Consider the following 18,490-nt stretch of genomic DNA (forward strand, 5'->3'; position numbering starts at 1 on the left):
TGGGAGGTCACCAGGAACACAGCAAGGCGGGGTGGGGTGGGGTGGGGGCCTCTGGGACAGACGGCGAAGATGGGCCACTGCCCTCCGTCTTCTTGGGGGGGGGAGTGATAAAGAAACTGTCATCCGGCCGGCAGCCCCCTCCCTCTCAGGGGCCCAGGGACATTTCTTCCCCCTTCTTGGTTAATGGGCTGCCACAGCCAACCAAGGCAGGAAAGGGGGGGGCCTGGAAGCGAGAGCCGGGGTGTCACTCTAATTGAGCGGAGGGGTTCAAAACACCCCGGGGGGGGAGCTCCTGAAGCCCCGCCCCCCAGCTCCCCCCCTCCCTGTTTTCTTCATTATCTCCCTCACTCCCAGTGGCCACCAGCGAGAGAGGTGAACACGCCCCCCCCCTCAGCCCTAGTAATGCCCCTGAGGGAGAGGAGGGGGAGAGCGTGAGCCCCAAACCACGACCTGGAACAGCCCCGCTCCACCCACTCCCCCAAGCCAGGGCCCACCCCATGTCCCTCCCAGACGGGCTCCAACGAGACCACAACAGCAGCTGCCAATTCTCTCCAGTTCTGTCGCAACCAGAAGAAAACAGACCAGTCGGGGACAGGGGTGCAAAAGGTGCCTCTCCTTGTGTGTATTCCTGGTGGGCAGCGGCCATTCCCTTGCAAAGGGAGGCTCAGTGGCCGGGGGGGGGGTGTAGGGGGACCCAGAGGTGTGCCCATACCCACCCACCCACCCCCTTCATGAAGCCAGCCCCCTCACCAGCTTCCCCAGACCCCTTCCCTACAGTTAACCAACTGCCCTTTCAGTGACTGATTGCTCCGTGATGTGCATCTCCCCAAAAGTTCAGCCCAGGGCTGTCCATGTGGGGTGTGCAGGAGTCTGGGGGCTCCACAGAGACAGCTACTCCGAAGGAGGGGCGAGGGTGGGGTGGGAGAGAGACCAAAGAAGGAGCCCCCCCTTCCCACCCTCAGCAATGCCTTTGCCTGCTGCATACCTCGGGCCTCACAGTCACCTGCTGGGACCTCGGAGGGGGGCTTCCTCCTCCTGCAGCTGCTGCCTCTCCTCTGGCCGAGGGGGGGGGGAGAGAAGAGAGAGGCGGCAGGAGACGCGGGAGACACACACACACCTTTGTTTAGGGACAGGCACCCAGCGAAGGCTGCTAAGGACCCGGGGGAAAACATGCCCCCCCTCCAACTGCAGGGCATGGCTGTTGCGAGGCAGCGACAGACACGGGCTGCTGGCAGGAGGAAGAGGCCAACCCCTGCACACGGAGCAAAGAAACACCCTCTGAAGTGGTGCTCCTCTTATATTGAGCAGGAGGAGAGCAACTGGCCCTCTCCAGCCCCAGCACAGCATCCCTCCAGGGGCAGTTGCTGGTATCTGCCTTCCTTGCAACACTTAAACTGGTGTTTTTATGCACACACACGTTACAGTTATGAGACAGGCGACTTCAGCCACCGGCTTACATTAAGATTAAGTTACTCATAAGCAGTCTTATTGAACCTGATGGCACATGTGTCTCATCAGTTGCAATAGGAGCACTCATGAGACCACCCACCCACCACACCTGAGCGGAAGGTTTGCAAGCGAAGGGGCCCCCCTGTGAACAGAAGGTCAGGACTCGGGACTGTTCAGCAGTAAAATGCTTCTGTTTGGCAGGATTGTTTTGAAAACGTAAGTTGCTTGCACAGCCCTCCTACAAGGGGAAATAAATGCAGCTCCTTCCCTGCGACGCCCATGGACTAAAATGCAAGGGTGGAATCCAGAAGGCGGCATCGGAAATGTGTCGGCAGTGCAGAGGCTGCCATGTCGGAACTGAACGGACACGTAGTGACCCCCTTGCCGCATGTAGATGCGGAGATGCTGCCAGGCAGGGAACTCGGGACCTTCTGCAGGCAGGCGGGTGGGGGCTCTTCGTTCTTCCCAGAGGGGCCCCATCCACCAAGGGGAATATTCTACAGCACTCACACGGAGTTGTCACATCCATCCAAATGCAAACCAGGCCAGACCCTGCTTAGCAAAGCAGACCACTCCTGCCTGTGACCCTGGCCCCAAACCCTCTTGAAAAGGCTGCAGTCCTTGTTCACACGCGGGGGGGGGGGACGATCACCTGAGCAGCACAGAAGACCTCACCAGTGGCCTGCCCAGGAAGTGGGCAGCCCTCCCGATGTGCCCCCTCCCTGTCCATTGGCCAGAGGACCTGAACGGCGGACTTGCAGCACCTCTGAGCGGAGACCTGCCTTGCCGCTGCAAAGGGGTTGCCCGACTTCTGCAGGCTTCTGAGGCTTTGGCCCTCCAGGCAGGGAGCAGCGAAGGGCCCCAGCAGGAAGTGCTTCTCCTGCTGAGCTGAACTCCCTCCTGAAGTTGCGCAGCTGTTAAGGGCACAGGAGGAAATGGCGGGGGGGGGGGGTGCGCAACCCTCACTGCAAAGGCCTCCCTTGCGCGGGGGGGGGCACCTGGCTGGCACCAAAGGCAATGCCAGCTCACGCACCGCCAGGGAAGCGCCCAACTGGTGGGAGATGGTCCTCCGGCCGAGGCGGAACTGGAGCCTCCAGGCGGGGCAGAGGGGCGCCCGCGACTCCTGCCCTCCGGGCGTGGCTCCAGCTTCCCCAAGGTTGGGGGGGCCAGGCCAGGGCTCGGAGCGGAGCTCAGCAAGCCCCAGGAGGAGGGGGGGGGGAGGAGGAGGAGGAGGAGGAGAGACCCAGCAGCAGCAGCAGCAGCTCCCGGCTGGCTCAGCCCAGCAGTCGCTCCTCCAGCAGCGCCTCCCTCGCACAGCTGGGTGGGCAGCAACCTGCCGGGCGGGGGTCGCAGCTGATCCCCCCCCCGCGGCTGCGGGGCTCCTTGCCTCCCTTCTTCCTCCCTCCTCCGCCCGCGGGAGTTGCGCGCCAGGCGGGGCGAGCGGGCGGGGGCTGACGTCGGAGGCGAGGGCGGAGCGGGGCGGCCGCCGGAGCGCGGCTCCCGCCGGGTTCGGACTGCTCGTAGGCAGCCTCGGGTGCTGCCGCCGCACAGACGGGCCGCCGGCCAGAGGAGCGCCGCCGCCGCCGCCGATGGCCTCGCTGGCCCCCCGCCCGGAGCCGAGGAGCGGCGGCAAGAGGCTGCACGCCAGGTGGGCCACGAGCGAGAGGGCCGGGCGGGCGGGCGCGCAGCGAGCGCACAGGTGGCCGCCCCTCCGGGCTGGCCAGGGCAGGCGGGCAGCAGCGGCGCCCCCGGGGAGCTGACTCGCGCCTCCCCGCCTGCCGGCCCTTTCGGGGCTGGGCCGAGCTCGGGGCGGCCTCCCGGCCTCGGGCACCCGCCTGGCAGCACATCCGCCGCCGGCTCCGCTTCTGCTTCTCACGCACGCGCCCCGCTCTTGCTGCTACTTCCCGGTCCCGGCTGGCTGCCCGCAGAGGCGCCGCTCCTCCCCGGGGAAGGGCCGAGGAGCTCCCGCCGGCGCGCAGGGCCAGCCCTGGTGGTCCCCTCCTGAGGCGGGCGGAAAAGGCTGGCAGGCAGGCAGGCAGGCGCAGCTAGAAGACCTCCCGCGTCCCTCTCTGCCCTGCCCGGTCTCCGCCCGGGTCTTCGAGGCATGCGTGCCGAGTGGGGGGAGCGGGCAGCCGCCGCCGCCGCCGCCGCGGAGGACATCTTGCCGGGAGACAGCAGCGTGCCGCCCGCTCCCTTGGCCGGGGTCTTCCCGGAGACCGAGGCGGCCACCCCGCACCCCCGTCGGGGCTCGTCATCCTGGGCTGCTGCGTGCCTTTGCTCCCGCCCCCAAGGCCCCCGCTCGCGGCACCAGGCTGGCTTCCTTGCCCGGCCCAGAGGGAGCGAGCAGCCGGCCGCTGTCCTAACACCCCGGGCGGGCGCGGGGGATCCCGCTGCTGGCGCTGACTTCTTCTGGAGTGGAGGGGGGGCCGCAGGCAGCAGCCCCCAGGGAGACAGTCCTTGCCTTGCCCCCCCTTCTCCAAAAGCAAGCAGCACAGCACATGACCCTCAGTAGAGCCCCCCCCCAGCTCTACAGCTCTGACTCCTCCTCCACTGTGACCTTCAAGGGACTCCACTTTGGCCTGGCCTCGGCTTGAGCAGTTGCTGCTAGCCAGCCGGCCATCAGAAGCCAGGGAGCAAGCCGGCTGGCTGTTGGTACCTGCTGCTGCTGCTGCTGGGGAGAAGCATCTCTGTGGAGTTACTACTCAGCTAAACCACCCACCAGAGGAATAAGTCCTCCCCCCTCCCCCCCCCAACTGGAGGTGCTGGAGGCAAGCAATTGCCCGAGGGCCTCATCCGCAGAGGCTGAAGGGCTCAAGATCTTCGGGCATGTTGCTGGGGGCATCTTTCCCTGGTGGGAATCTGGTGGCTTTTTCTTTTCAGCACTCCTCTGATTTTCCTTCCTTTTAAAATTGAGACACTGCTTAATGGTGTTTAAAAGTTGTCGCTCTGTGCAACTCCCACGTGGAGCTCTCTCCATGAATAGAGGCTTCTCCTCCTCCTCCTCCTCCCCTCCGCCCACCCCCCCACCCCTGCTCCAGTTCTCCTGCATTTCCTGCATATTTAGCATTTGAAAGAGGGAGCTCCCTCAGTGCAGCTCCTCCGTGGCTCAGAAGGAAAGGAAGCCACCCCCAAAGCAGCAGAGGACAGAGCAAGCATTGATGGCGGGGATTGCGGGGGGGGGGGGAGAGACACACATGGATCTACCAGGAGCAGGAGCTCTGAGGAGGAGATCTGCTGCTCTCATGGGAGCCAAGGGGTCTTTGGAGAAGCTTCAGGATCTCCTGTGCTGTTGTTGGCAGGGATGGCTTCTCTGGGATGCTGCTGAGTGTCCGCCAAGGATGCTGGCAGTGAGTCCTCATCATCAGAGGGTCGCAAGGCAGGCTCAGGCTCTCCTAGAAACCTCCCCACACCATAAGGGGCTCTTTAGAAGCAAGGCAGACCAGCTACTTCGAGAGGATAGCTGGGCTGGAGGTGGCAAGCATGACTTGTCCCCTTAGCTAAGCAGGGTCCGCCCTGGTTGCCTATGAATGGGAGACTAGAAATGTTAGCACTTTAAGAGATTCCCCTCAGGGGACGGAGCCGCCGCTCTGGGAAGAGCATCCAGGTTCCAAGTCCCCTCCCTGGAAGTAGCATCTCCAAGAGAGGGCCGAGAGAGATTCCTGCCTGCAACCTTAGAGAAGCCGCTGCCAGTATGTGAAGACAACACTGAACAAGATGGACCAGTGGTCTGACTCAGTATGTGGCAGCTTCCTAGGTTCCTCTGTTCCCCAGGAGAGAGCAGCAGCTTGAAGCTGTGGTTCCTTCCAGCAGAGCACACCTCCTTTGGAGAGGCTTCTGAAGACCGGGGCGGGCTTGGCGCTGGGTGGGAACCCCTCATTGCTCTGTGGAGATGGGGGTTGCAGGCCCACCCTTCCCATGGCCTCGTGGTTCTCATGGGCCGGGCGCTGTCTGTGCCAAGGGCGCCTTGCCCCACGTGCCAGGGGGTGCCCCACGATGCCACACACGGGCTTGGGCCGGGCTTCCTCACTGAGTGGTGGGCCATGGTTGGCTGCTGGGTTAGTCGGAGTCCTATCCGGATGTGGGAGGTGGGCAGAGGAGGAGCCGGCAGCCCTTTTAGGGGTCTTCCATCTTCCACTTCTGCTGGTTTGAGAGCAGGGCTGAGTTCTGCCTGAGCCTGGAATGGTCAGCCAAGGATGCGACTGCATTGCTAAAGGCAGAAGAAGAAGCCACCAGCCGACCATGGGACGTGAACAGAACCCAAGCCTGGGCGGCTGCCTGCCTGGGCTCTACCTCTACCGCCTCCCTAGGCTGGCTTGGGAAGATGCCGGGTCCCAGCTCGTCTCTGGACAGGCAAGGGGCCGTTCAGAAAGGAGAGCGACAGGCTTCTGTGGTTCCTAAAAGGTTTGCTGTCCTCAGTGAAGAGGAACTCTGCGTACGCTCAGAGGCAGTCAACCCCAGCAGCTGCCACTTTCCAAAGCAAAAGCCTAGCTGGACCCGAGGACTGTCTCGAATCCTTCCGATTCCAGAAAGGGTTCAGCGGGAGGAGGACGAGCAAAGGCCTCTCCCCAGGGAGGTGCTTCAACATCTGATGGCCATTAAGGCTCTGGATCCAGGCCGGGCGCTCCAGAGCGGGCCTCTCCTCTCCTCTCCCCCCTATAATTACGCCGTGCAAAGTCTGACCGCAGGATGTGTGGATGGCTGCTCAGGGCCTGGACGCCCAGTTCCCAGTCAAATGCAAAGAGCCGTTTCCTGGCAGCCGGCAGGAGGAGGAGGAGGAGGAGGGAGGGATGGCCAGCCCTGCCACAGGCCGCTGCCTCGAACGCGTTTCCGGCTGCGTTGCTGCCGTGAGAGGCCTGGGCGGGGGGAGATCCAGGCGCCCTCTCTGCCGGGAGACCGGGGTTCGCAGCAGCTGGGTCCTGCAGGCCGCTGCTGCCGCTGCCGCCCCCGAGTCAGGGGGGATCTGGGGCTTCGGCATCCCTGCAAAGACTACGGCTTGTCTTGGCAGGAGCAGACTGTGGGGGCCCATCCAGTCCAGCAGCCTGACATTGCCCAGTCTGAGGAGGTCAGTCGGGGGGTGGAGGGTGGTGGGGGTGGTGGGGCTGGGGGTGGGGTGTCTCTTGCCCTCCCTGTCTCGCTCCGGCAGCCTCCCCAGCCTCTGTCTGCCTCTGTGGCAAGGCCTCTGCCCTGGGGCCAGCAGGGGAGGCATCCTCCTTCTTCTGGAGGGGGGGAATGCTTGGCCGCTTCCAACAGGCAGCATTCATGAACAGCCACGCGTCCTTGGGATCGTGCCCGATTCCGCTACCCTGTAAAGTCCGCCTTTCTCGGAACCCGTGTGAGTCGCTTATCCTCGGCCCCCTCTGCGTGGCTGCAGAGGGCATTCTTGTGGCCAGGTAGGCTGGCCGCTGGCCCCTCGGGACCTGGAGGGGACCCACTCCAGCTTCTGTGGCTGCCCAGCCCTTTTGCGCCTTCTCCTGTCTCTTCCTCCGTTTGGGCTAAATTAAAGGTAAAGTTGTGCCGTCGAGTCGGTGTCGCCTCCTGGCGCCTACAGGGCCCTGTGGTGGTCTGTGGTAGGATCCAGGAGGGGTTGGCCATGGCCTCCTCCCATACAGTAGGAGATGATGCCTTTCTGCATCTTCCTATGTCGCTGCTGCCCAGTAATATAGGTGTCCCCCATAGTCTGGGGAATATAGTCTGGGGAACAGACCAGCGGGGATTTGAACGGGCAGCCTCCGGCTTGCTAGTCAAATCCATTCCCCACGGCACCATTAGGCTAAATTGCTGGGGGGGTGGTGGTTATTGGTGTCGGTGTTCCTTGCTGCTGTTTTCATTTGGTATAAGTTGCTCTGCAAGTCTGCAGTCTGAAGAGTAGAGGATCAAGTCACTGTAATAAGTAAACAAACACAAACGGAGACCTGCCAACGTCTGGCTGGCTTGTCCACATTTCTGCATGTGAACTTGGGCTCTTCACCCAGTGCTTCTTGGCCTCACATCTCCCCTCTCCCTAAGTCTTGTGTGCAGTTCTTCTGCACCAAACTAGGCTTTCTCATCCTTCAAAGAGACTGCACCCTTCAGTCTTCTTCAGGGAAGGAGGGGGTCAGGATCATGCCCAAGGGCCCTGACCTGCGGAGTTTTCGTCTCGCTCGGGCTGCATGCACAGAACATGTGGAGAGAAGCAGCAGGGGGCCTTTGCTTGGAAGTTCGGATGAATCCAAGGAGTTTCGGTGGTGAGGCCAGTGGGCATGATCCTGCCTGCTCCCTCCTGTGGGTGTCCATTTCATGTTGATTTCATCTGAAGAAATAATTTGATGCTGACCAGTAGGGTTTTTCTAAACTCCTGTTGACAGACCTTTAACATGAATGCTATTTAATGCCGATAGCATAAAATGTTTGCGTGAGCAGGGATATGAGGTTTTGGGTTTTGTTGATTATATGTGTGTGTGTGTGTGTGTGTCGGGGGGGGGGATAATATTTAGCAGATAAGCAATGAACTATGATGAAATGTTTGTGTCCACGTCGTCACAGCAGTTCCTCCGGTGATTACAGCAGGGTCATTGGTCATAGGCTAAACACTGGCTGTCACCTGTATTGTACACTTGATAAAGAGGCTTTCCATGGTCAGGGATGATGACATTCCGTTCGCCTGCATGTTGTTTCAATCAGATTGCAAGGGATTGATTTCTCTGGGGCATGTGTGTGTGCATCTGGAACTATTCCTCACCAGCAGAGCTGAGAGCATCAATACTTCCAAATGGAAAAATGCATAACCTTAAACCATCCCAGCCAGTGTCCTTAAATGATCAGCATGTGTCTGTGGGTATCCTCGGGGAATGGAGTTTACCACCAGGAGGGGAAAAAGAATAACCGGACAGACATTGGAAAGGCAGAGCGAGAGAGTGAGGGAGTGAGAGATGGTTTGCAGACGGAGAGGTGCTCTCTTGCTGACTTGAGTTCTGGTTCTGGATTCTTTCGCAAAAACCCGTCATTGTGATGAGTCATATTTTGCTTCAAGCTGCGGAGCATTAATTAACCACATTGAATGTGTTTTTTTAAAGCAATAGTTTAACAACTGTGCACGTTGACTCCTAAATAGCAATGATTTGACACACCCCACTCCCCCGAAATTAGCTTGGAGGCAAGAGAGACATTTTGCCCGCTGTGTTGATTGGCAAGATGCTTGGAAGCCAGAATCCTGCTTGCCCAGTCAGGACCTAACTGTGTGGATCTTCCTGTGGAGCATGTCCTTGGCATCGTCAGGGGACGGTGTGTGCCCTTCTGACTTCATCCGGAGTCGTAGACTGACCTGTTTCAGCCGGGCTGGGAGGCCCCGCTCAGGCCCAGACCAGGGCTCTGCCACTCGGAAACTGTGCCCCAGGCCTGCTGAAGGGACACCAGTGGATGGAAGGGGGCAGAAATGGGGCACGCCTGGGCGGCCTCCACCTCCCGCGCCCTTCTTCTTTGCCCTGCCCGAGAACTTCGGAAACTGCCTTGTCTTGGGCCAGAGCCTGAGGGATGCCAGCCCTGCCCTCTGGGATTGGCCTGGCATCTGGGTCAAGCTCCTGAGGGCTCTCTTGAAAGGCATCCAGATCATGGGAGCAAGTGAGTAAGGGAGAGCAAGGGAGTAAGGGAGAGCTCCGCCCAGCTGTGGCTGCTGCTTCAGGGCCACGTGCTGCCTTGGAAATGAGCCATCCGGGGCCAGAATGGATCTGTGAGTCCAGGGAGAAAAGGCGGCATTTTTGTTGTAGGCCACGATCCGCTTGAGAGCATTGGATGAAGTCGGAGAGTAGCACATTTATTCTGAGCGCATGTAGAAGTCGAGGCTGCTCCCTGCTCCTTCCCAGCACACTCACAGCTGGCCCTGGGTGGGGGAACTGCAGACCCTGGAATGCTCTCCCCTTTCCGGGGGGGGGGGAATTCCTGGAAAGCAGAAAACCAGCGCTGCAGGAAGTGCTGGCTGGGCTGGGCTGGATTCTCCCTCTCTGATGCCCGAGCCTTGGTTGGGGAGCCCTTGAAGGTGGCCTTTCCTTCAGACCTGCAGTCAGAAGCAGAGCAAGCACTCACCCTCCTGCCTAGCTCTCAAGGAGGCCAGCCGGGCACGCTGCTGGGGGATCCGTTCTGGGGACCCAGAATGACTGGCTGCAGCCGGGTTTGTGCTGCTAACCCACGGGTTGTTCCAGAGACATGAGCACTCTCTGGGTGACCTTGGACCAGCCGCCAGGAGCATTGCACAGGAGGAGAGATCGTCCAGGGGCTGCTGCCAGGGGGCCTCCGATGGCAGTCTCTGAATATCGGTACCAGTCCATTGGCTGGCTTAGCCATCTCCGTAACTAAAAGAGATGAGCTACAAACACGGGCGTTGGTGACATAACGCAAGTCACGGGATGCTCAAAAACAGAAACATGGACACAACGGGGGCACTCTTCAGATTGTGTCGGCTCCTGTTTGCTGGCAGAAACGAAACGGCTGCCTGCAGACGCCCTGCAAGAGGAATTCCGGCCATATGGCCTGTCAACGCAGAGATGGCAGAACCTGGGCTCTGGCAAGGGGAAGGTCTCCCAAGTCAAGTTTGATCAACAAGGCGCTGGGAAGGAGGAAGAAGAAAGAGCAGGCCCCGTGGAGAGAGGGGAACACAACTTGCTAGCAGAGGCTGATGTAGGGTAGGCACTCTTGCTGCCTAGAAGACGTTGCCTTAGACATGTTCTGGCTTTAGGGTATATCCCAAAGAACTTGAGGAGAGGCCTGGTCTTGTGGTCGCACGCATGCCTTGTCCCCTTTGCCAAGCAGGATCTGCCCTGGTTTGCATTTGAATGGGAGACTATGTGTGAGCCTGACCGCCCCCCTGATTTCTGTTAGAGCGTTGTCAGTGATGGCCTTTGCCCCATGCTCCTCCAGACCTGATTGGGGGGCTGTATCTGGCGTTGGGAGGCAACCATTCCCCCCAGAGCAGAAGGGAGAGAGACCCTGAGGGTGTGTCTACCCCTCCCCCTTTCCATGTAACATAGGACTTGGCTCACTTGCTGGAGCCCTCTCTGGCAACTGCAGCAGGGGATGATGGGGATTGTAGTCCAGCAACAGCTAGAGAAACTCAGCCTGGCCCCTCTGAATTTAAGGGTAAACGCGATTTCTTGGGCGGCGGTGGGGGTGGGGGGAAGTAGGACTTCTTCCCACACTAGGGAAACATTGCCCTTGCTGTAACGAAAGAGAGAGTATATTTCTCCTGCTCGAGTCACAGACTGAGTAAGAAAAGCAATTGGATGGCTCAGGTAGCCGGAGAAGCCGGCTCGTGAAAAACAAGCAGGATCCGTCCCACGCCGTCCGCCAGCCTGTTTTAATGTCTCTCTTGACAGAGACAGAAGAGGAAGAGGAGCCGGTTTTTAATTAAAGCCTGTCGGAGTGGAAGGCGCGGTTTTGCGGAGCTGAGCTCTGCAGTGGTCGCCATGGAAATGCCACCCAAGCCTTGGCTGGCAGAGAGCGCGTGGAACGACCCAGCGCAGGCAGCGGTGAAGAAGAACTTCGCCCGGGAGACGCGGGAGGAGGGCCGGGCCAGCAGGCACCCCGCGCGGAGCAACCCGCTGCGGCCACTGCAATGGACGGGGGGGGGGGATCGGGGCCGGCTCTTTGTTCCCAAGGGGCTGGGGAGGGTCTTGGCCGGAGGAGCCCCCCCCCGCTTGCTGCCAAGAGGAGGGCAGAAAGGAGCACAGGGGAAGAGGCCTGGGGGCGGGGTCCCTGCTCTGCCCCTCCCCGCATTTGCAGCCAAGGGCGCGAGGTGATCCGTCAGAGCTGGGGAAGGGGCGCTGGGCTGGGCTGGGCTGCTCTCCTCTTGCGAGGGCCGTGGTGGAGCCCTCCTCCTCCTCCTCCGGCTGCTGCTTCTGCATCCAGACAGCCGCTGCCCGTTCCCTCCTCCCACTGAAGCCAGCCACTCCCCCCCCGCCCTTTGCTGGCTGGCCCCCTCCCCTTCTCCAGCTCCCTACGCCCAGCTGCCTTCTCCGCACGAGGAGGCATCCCCCGCTGCTGGGCTGCGCTTCTTCCGCCATCCTTCCCCGGGGCCAGCGAGGTGCTGAGTTCTGAAGAAGCAGCTGCCGGGAAGGGGGCACGTGGGGACGCGGCCTGAGCACTGCAGCCCCCCCCCCGGCTGAAGCCACCCCAGGGAGGAGGGCTGCCTTGCTCTCTGGTGCCCCAGCAGGGAGGGGCCCTCTGAGGAAAGTGGAAGGCCACACCCTGGGGGGAGGGGGGGGGGTTTCTTGGGCATGCAGACTCTCCCAGCACCAGGTGGGCCTCCTGTCCGAAGGGGCGATGGGCTTTCGAGTTCTTCAAAGGCACTTTGCTCGCAGACCCGATTTCCCCGGCCCCTTGGAGCAGAAGAGCATGGCCACCCTGCTAAGCACAGCAGGCTCAAGTCTGTTTCCAGAATGGCTTCTCTTCCTCCTCCTCCCCCCATGTGCAATTGAGGCACTGCGGGAGAGCAAGAATGGAGCCTTGTTCTCGTCCACAAAGCATCACTGCCAGGGGAAATGGGTGGCGGAAATGCTGGTGCAGACCTCACCAGGCCCGCACGGTTGCCCGGCAACCATATACACCAGGCGAGGCGGCTTGCAGCGCTTTCGGGATCCAAAGTGGCAAAGGCTCTGATTTGTCCTGGCCGAGGAAATGTCCTCCAAAGAGCACCCCGGCCATCTCTCTTGTTGAGCAAGAGAGCCACCGGTCGGGGTCCTGCTTTCCTTTGGAGGTCTCCAGCGTTTACTCCTAAGGAGTCAACACGGAAGGTGCAGGAGCCCTGGGGGATTCCCTCAGGGGTGTTTATCTCGTGTGGACTCTCTGCTAAAGCCAGTGTATTTGGTCACCCAGAACATAGGAAGCATTGGTCCATCTAGCTCAGGATTGTCTTCACAGAGAGGCAGCGGCTTCTCCAAGGCTGCAGGCAGGAACCTCTCTCAGCCCGATCGTGGAGATGCCACCAGGGCCCTCCCCTTGGAACCTTCTGCTCCTCCCAGAGCAGCTCCATCCCCTGAGGGGGAATCTCTTGCAGTGCTCACACTTCTAGTCTCCCATTCATATAATGCAACCAGGGCAGACCCTGCTTAGCTCAGGGGACAAGTCCTGCTTGCGACCACCAGGTCAGCTCTCCTCTCGAGCAGAATAAATGATTCTGGGGCCCTTTGATTCAGAACGTGTTTTCTTGGTCACATACACGAAGCTGAGCAGCGTAACTTGAAGCCAGTTGGGCTTCCTGGCGGTGCCGCGCTTGATGATGTGACGACTAGGATTGAGGGACCCAAGAGGACGGTCTCCCTTTCTCTCTCTCTCTTGCTCCCCTTGGAGGGTTGGAAGCCTCCCCTCCAGCCCTGCCGATGCTGCCCAAGTTCCGTGGCGTCTCTGGGCACAGGCCTGGCGTGCAGGAACCCAAAGTTGAGGTCCTTAGAATCCCCCCCCCACCTTTCCAAAGCCCATGGAAGCCCCGCCTGGAAAGAGGCCTAGTCCACGGGGTGGCCCAATGAAAGTGCCAGCTCTCCCCACCCCCCACCCCCCGCCGGCTGTTGGGCAGCCAAGGCAGTCGGTCCTCTGCCTCCCTTTCCGCAGGATGGAGGCTTCTTGCCTGGAGCTGGCCCTGGAGGGAGAGCGGTCCTGCAAAGCAGGGGACTTCCGAGCCGGAGTCGCCTTCTTCGAAGAGGCCGTGCACCTGGGGACCGAAGACCTGAAGACGCTGAGTGCCATCTACAGCCAGCTGGGCAATGCCTACTTCTACCTGAAGGAGTACGCCAAGGCGCTGGAGTACCACAAGCACGACCTCACGCTCGCCAGGTAAGGGCCCGGACGGACCCAGGTCCTTGCAGGAGGGGAGAGCGGGAGAGGGGGGAGTCTCGCTTGGAGAAGGGCTGTGGCGGGGGCCCATTCAGGGCACCAGGGGCCGGCTGGCCACCCACCCCTGCAGGGGAAGGAGAGCCTGTGGGCTGCCCCTTCCCGTTGGGTCTTGCTCCTGGCTGTGTCCCCGGGAAGCCCCTCCTCCAGGTCCCCTGGTTGTCTCCCCAGGACCATCGGGGACCGCATCGGGGAGGCCAAAGCCAGCGGCAACCTGGGCAACACGCTGAAGATCCTCGGGCAGTTCGACGAAGCCGTTGTCTGTTGCCAGCGGCATCTGGATATCTCGCAGGAGCAGGGAGACAAGGTCTTGGCAGGCAGGGCGTCTGCTGGGCATCGAAGGGGACGAGGAGCTGCCTGTGGGAAGGGAGGCCCCCCCTTCTGCGTTGGGGCGGACGGGGACCCGGGCGGCGGGCTTGGCCCAGAGGGAAGCCCAAAGGCGGCAGCGGCGGAGCTGGTGTGGGGCTTGTTGCTGGCCATGCGCTGGGTCAGGGTTCAGGCCTGGTGAGGACACACTGGCCGGCCTCGGGTGACCCGTCCTTGGGCAGCGACCCGTCGGAGAGTGACCCGAGTGACGCCCCCCTCTCTTCCCAGGTGGGGGAGGCCAGGGCCCTCTACAACATCGGCAACGTCTACCACGCCCGGGGGAAGCAGCTCTCCTGGAGCCTGCTGCAGGAGCCGGGCCACCTGCCCGAGGAGGTCCAGGAGGCGCTGGAGCGGGCCTCGGAGTTCTACGAGTGAGTCCGCCCTGCCCTGCCCTCAGGGAAGTTCCTCCTGAAGGGCTTGCAACGGATGTCTGGGCGCAGGCCGGGGTTGGGGTGGGGGGTGGGCTGGGCAGAAAGGGAGACCCCAGTGCTCAGGGCTCCAGTGCCCTGTGGGGTGGAGGTCAGGCTCCAGGAGGTCAGAGGTCAATAACTGGCATGGAGCCACTCAGTGGGTTTCATGGTGGGATGGGGATTTGAACTCGGCTCTCGCTAACCACTGCACCCCCCCACCCCGGGCTTCCTTGGCTGGTGTCTTCTAGGAAGAACCTCTCTCTCGTGAAGGAGCTGGGAGACAGAGCCGCTCAAGGCCGGGCCTACGGGAATCTGGGCAACACCCACTATCTGCTGGGAAACTTCAGCAAAGCCATCGTCTTCCACAAGCAGGTCAGACCCTGCCCCACATCCCAGCTGTTTGTGGGGCGTTGGGAGCTTCTTCGCTCCCATGGATTTCCCCTTCCTGCTGCTTGCAGTCCAATGACTGGGAACTTTGGCATCAAGCACACTTTTGTTTTAAAGAAAAGTTCAGGCCCCTCGGGGTGGGGGGTGGGGGGTAGGTTTCCCATCTGGCTCCTGGTCCCTCCCCATGAGCAGCAGCAGAGGCAGCAAGACGCCTTCCTTGGCAGCATTTGCTGATTTCCGCAAATGATGGCTCAGCGCTGCCTTTGACCGGGGCGTGTGGGGGGGCCCTTTGCTCTCCCGGCAGCCCTTTGTGCATTTCAGGGCTGGTGTGTGTGTGCGGGGCGGGGGCAGCCCTTTCTCAAGCTCTCCACCTGCTCCTGTTCCAGCGTCTGGCCATCGCCAAGGAGTTTGGAGACAAAGCCGCCGAGAGGAGAGCCTACAGCAACCTGGGCAACGCGCACGTCTTCCTGGGGAGGTTCGACATCTCCGCGGAGTACTACAAGTGAGCAGCCTGGGCCGCCGGCCGGAAGCAGAGGCCCCCCCCCCGCTTTGCACTCTGCGGCCGGCTCACCTTAGCCCTTGCAGATGTGGCCGGCCTGCCTGCTTCTTCTCCCTGCTTGCACTGGGACCTCGAGCCAGTCCAGTGGCCGCAAGGATCCCGGGGTGCTTGCACAGCCACAGTTCCGAGGTGTCCCTCGAGTGGGGGGGGGGAGGTGTGGCATGCAAACCTGCCCCTGCCAAACTGGTGCGCAGAATACCTAGAGGCACCTCTTTCTAATCGCCGGTGGCAACCAGGAGTCGTCGTTGCGGAAGGGGGAGCCTCTCTCTGATGCCAGAGTCGGCCACTAGCCAGGCTGGAGACATTCTTATGAGATCCGCCATTTTTATGAGATCCGGAAGTGGCCCAGGAGAGACTCCGCTCTCTGCAGCCTGCATCCGCATGTTGTCGATGGCGACAGACATCCAAGGGCGAATGGAGACCCCAAGGGAAGAGCAAGGCCCCTGCTGGACTGGCTAGGAGCCCTGAGAGAGCTGGAAAGGCCCAGCCGAGCCCCCGGGAACTCCGCAGGGGGTGTCCAGGGCCCTGGGCGTCTTCTAGGTCCTGGATGAGGCCGTTCCCAGACAGGTCCCTCCTGGGCCCCGGCCAGTTCTGCTCCTCCCTGCTTGGCTGACTGGCTGGCTACTCATTCCTGTTAGGTGCCCCTAGTGGTCATTCGGACAGTTGGTGCAAAAGGTCGATGCACTGGAAGTTCATCTCCAACAATTCCAGGCCTGCTCCCAGCCTAGAATCCAGGCGGGGAGGGCCTTGTGCTCCCTCCAGGCACAAGCCAGACTCTCTGGGCCCCATCCTGCTCCCTTCTGGCTGCCAGGCGCCCACCAGGAGTCGCAGTCCATACGATCCCAGACAGGCACCGAGTGATGCTGACGACACCTTCCGAGAGCTGACTTCTGGACTTGCTGTTGCTGCAGAAGTTAGCCGAGCAATGGCCACCTCCTGACCGTGAACGGAGTGAAAGGGCTGTTCTCGGTGGAGGGCAGGGATGCTGTTGGGCTGCAACTCCCCCCCCCCCCAGATCCTATGGCTGAACGCAGGCCATGGCGGGAGCTGCAGCCCAAGGACATCTGGGGACCCCAGTGGGAGGGCCCTGCCCTACACAAAGGAGGTGGTGTGGGGAGTGGGGGGTGTCCTCCCCCCCGCCCACTTAGGGGGCTGCCTCTGCCTCTTCTCACGCAGGAAGACGCTGCAGCTCTCCAGACAACTGAAGGACCAAGCCGTGGAAGCTCAGTCTTGCTACAGCCTTGGCAACACATATACCCTCCTGCAAGACTACGAGAGAGCAGTGGACTACCACCTGAAGCACCTGGCCATCGCCCAGGAACTTGGGGACAGGTGAGGAGAGCCCGGGGGCGGGGGGGTTGGCTAGAAATGGAGATGCTGCCTTCTGCTTCTGCGGAAATGGTTTAGCTCAATTACACGTGTGGCAAATGGCTTTGATAGTCTCAATTTAAAAGCAGAGTCTCCATGCAACAAAGAGTGTCCTCCCTGTCCTGGGAAAAGGAGGGGGGCTCTTTTTAGCTCGGAGCCTCTCTTCTGCTCAGCAACAGGCAGCCATCTTGAAGTGAGTGGCGAGGCCCTTCTCCGAGATGGCAGGAATGGGGAAGCAGGCAGGGGCCTCTTTCCAGGGGAAGCTGCTTCGTAAGAACATCAGAACAGCCCTGCCGGATCAGGCCCCTGAGGAAGCCGATCTAGTCCAGCATCCTGTTTCACACAGTGGCCCACCAGCTGCCTCTGGGGGCCTACAGGCAGGAGCTGAAAGGGGCAGGCCCTCTCTCTTGCTCTTACTCCCCTGCAACTGGTACTCAGAGGCATCCTGCCTTGGAGGCTGGAGGTGGCCTGTAGCCCTCCAACTAGTAGCCGATGATAGACCTCTACCCAATGAAGTTATCCAAGCCCCTCTTAAAGCCATCCAGGTTGTTGCCACATCCTGTGGCAGAGAGTTCCACAAGTGGATCATGTGTTGTGTGAAACAATACTTCCGTTTGTTGGTCCTAGATTTCCCAGCAATCCATTTCATGGGATGGGTTCTTGTGTTATGTGTGTGAGAGAGAAATTTCTCTCTGTCTACCTTCTCCACACCATGCATGATTCTACAGACCTCTGTCATGTCTCCCCGCAGTCGTCTTCCTCCTCTCAACAGTTCATGGCAAGGCGGGAGATACCTTAGAGAGCTCCCAGCCGTCAGCAAACATTTTGTAGACCCCAATGGAGAAAAGGCAGTCTAGGCAAATGGGCCACTGCAGGAGCACAGCCGGCCAGAAGGCTGGAGAAGTGGATGCTAGCGAGGTCCAGGTTCCAGGGAGGGAGCCTGTGGGTAGCCAAGCCTGAAGGCGTGGCTAGCCTGAGCAAGGGGCTGGGGCTGGCTGTGGGGCTGGAGGGCTCTCGAGTGCAAAGGCTCCCATCCAGCCCCTCCTGAAGGGAACCTGGAGCACAGGAGGCTTCTGCCTGTGTTGGGGGCCCCAGAGCTCCGAGACCCCAGGCCCTTTGGGCAGGGCTAGAAGGATAAAAAGAGTCCCTGAGCAGGGGGTGCGGCTGGCACGGCTCAGCCTCCAGGCAGCCGGCTACTGAGGCCCCCAGAGTGGGTGAAGAGCCAGACCTTGGGCTAGAAGTCGGAGAGCCGGCCGAGACAGCCCAGGCGCCTGAGCAGATGAACCCCCCTGCCCCCACCCCCGGAGCTGTTTAGGGCTTGAGAGGTGAAAGCCAGCGCTTTGAATGGGGCCCAGAAATGGACTGGGGTCAGAGTGGGGGCCAGGAGGCAGGTCCCAAGAGGCAGTGGGGAGCCTGGACTCAAGAAGGGCAGTCAAGGAGCAACGTGGGGCTCAGCCCAGCCTTCACGCAGCCCAACAGCCCTGTCCTGTGACTGGGGAGAACGGGGAGGTCTGCGCTGCCCAACCGCTAAGCGGAAACAGGAGATTCTCCGCGGTGCCGCTGGATGCCTCTGCAGGCCCCGTCCTCGCTGGGAAGGTGGCCGGCCCCTGCTGCGTTAATGAGCTGGCCGGACTGCTGGCTTGACTACTCCTGCCCTTGTGCTCTTCCGTATTCCCTCAAGAGGCTGTTGCTGCTACTGCTGCCCGCGTGGTTTTTGCAGGGCTCCTGTGTCGCTTGTGCAGCAGAGCAGGACTGTGGTGGAGAAGCATTGCCTCTTGAATTTCTGCCTGCTGCTCTACAGCTGTTCAAGGCACATGAGCTCCGATGGAGAAATAGTTGTCAGCCAGGCTTCCTAATCCTGTGCTTTTCTGGCTGGTGCCGCCCACCGTGGACCCAAATGGTCCTCCTGGTTGAAACCCACCCAGGTTGCTTGCAGAGCACGGCCAGGGCCGTTGCTGCTGCTGCTGCTGCCTCTCTTGAGGTCTCTCCGTGAAATCAGCATGAGAAGAAGACTCGGAACGCGCCTGAGTCCAGCACAGCCACTAGAGGGAGACAAAGATTGACTCTGGAACAGCAGCTAAGCCCCCTAAGGACTTGG

General features: G+C 61.0%; 1 protein-coding gene across 1 annotated transcript in view; it reads left to right on the forward strand.

The window, feature by feature from the left end:
* Positions 1 to 2,809: 2,809 nt before the first annotated feature.
* The window catches only part of GPSM1 (G protein signaling modulator 1), a 55,935-nt gene continuing 40,254 nt past the window's right edge, over positions 2,810 to 18,490 (forward strand). Inside the window, exons 1-7 of the mRNA XM_053282496.1 lie at positions 2,810 to 3,097; positions 13,024 to 13,245; positions 13,474 to 13,609; positions 13,897 to 14,039; positions 14,327 to 14,450; positions 14,852 to 14,967; positions 16,201 to 16,356. Of these exons, the coding sequence (XP_053138471.1) occupies positions 3,039 to 3,097; positions 13,024 to 13,245; positions 13,474 to 13,609; positions 13,897 to 14,039; positions 14,327 to 14,450; positions 14,852 to 14,967; positions 16,201 to 16,356 (956 nt within the window). The 5' untranslated portion in view covers positions 2,810 to 3,038. The remainder of the gene's footprint in view (positions 3,098 to 13,023; positions 13,246 to 13,473; positions 13,610 to 13,896; positions 14,040 to 14,326; positions 14,451 to 14,851; positions 14,968 to 16,200; positions 16,357 to 18,490) is intronic.

This window comes from Hemicordylus capensis, chromosome 17, assembly GCF_027244095.1.
Source record: "Hemicordylus capensis ecotype Gifberg chromosome 17, rHemCap1.1.pri, whole genome shotgun sequence".
In the NCBI taxonomy this organism is placed as follows: domain Eukaryota; kingdom Metazoa; phylum Chordata; class Lepidosauria; order Squamata; family Cordylidae; genus Hemicordylus; species Hemicordylus capensis.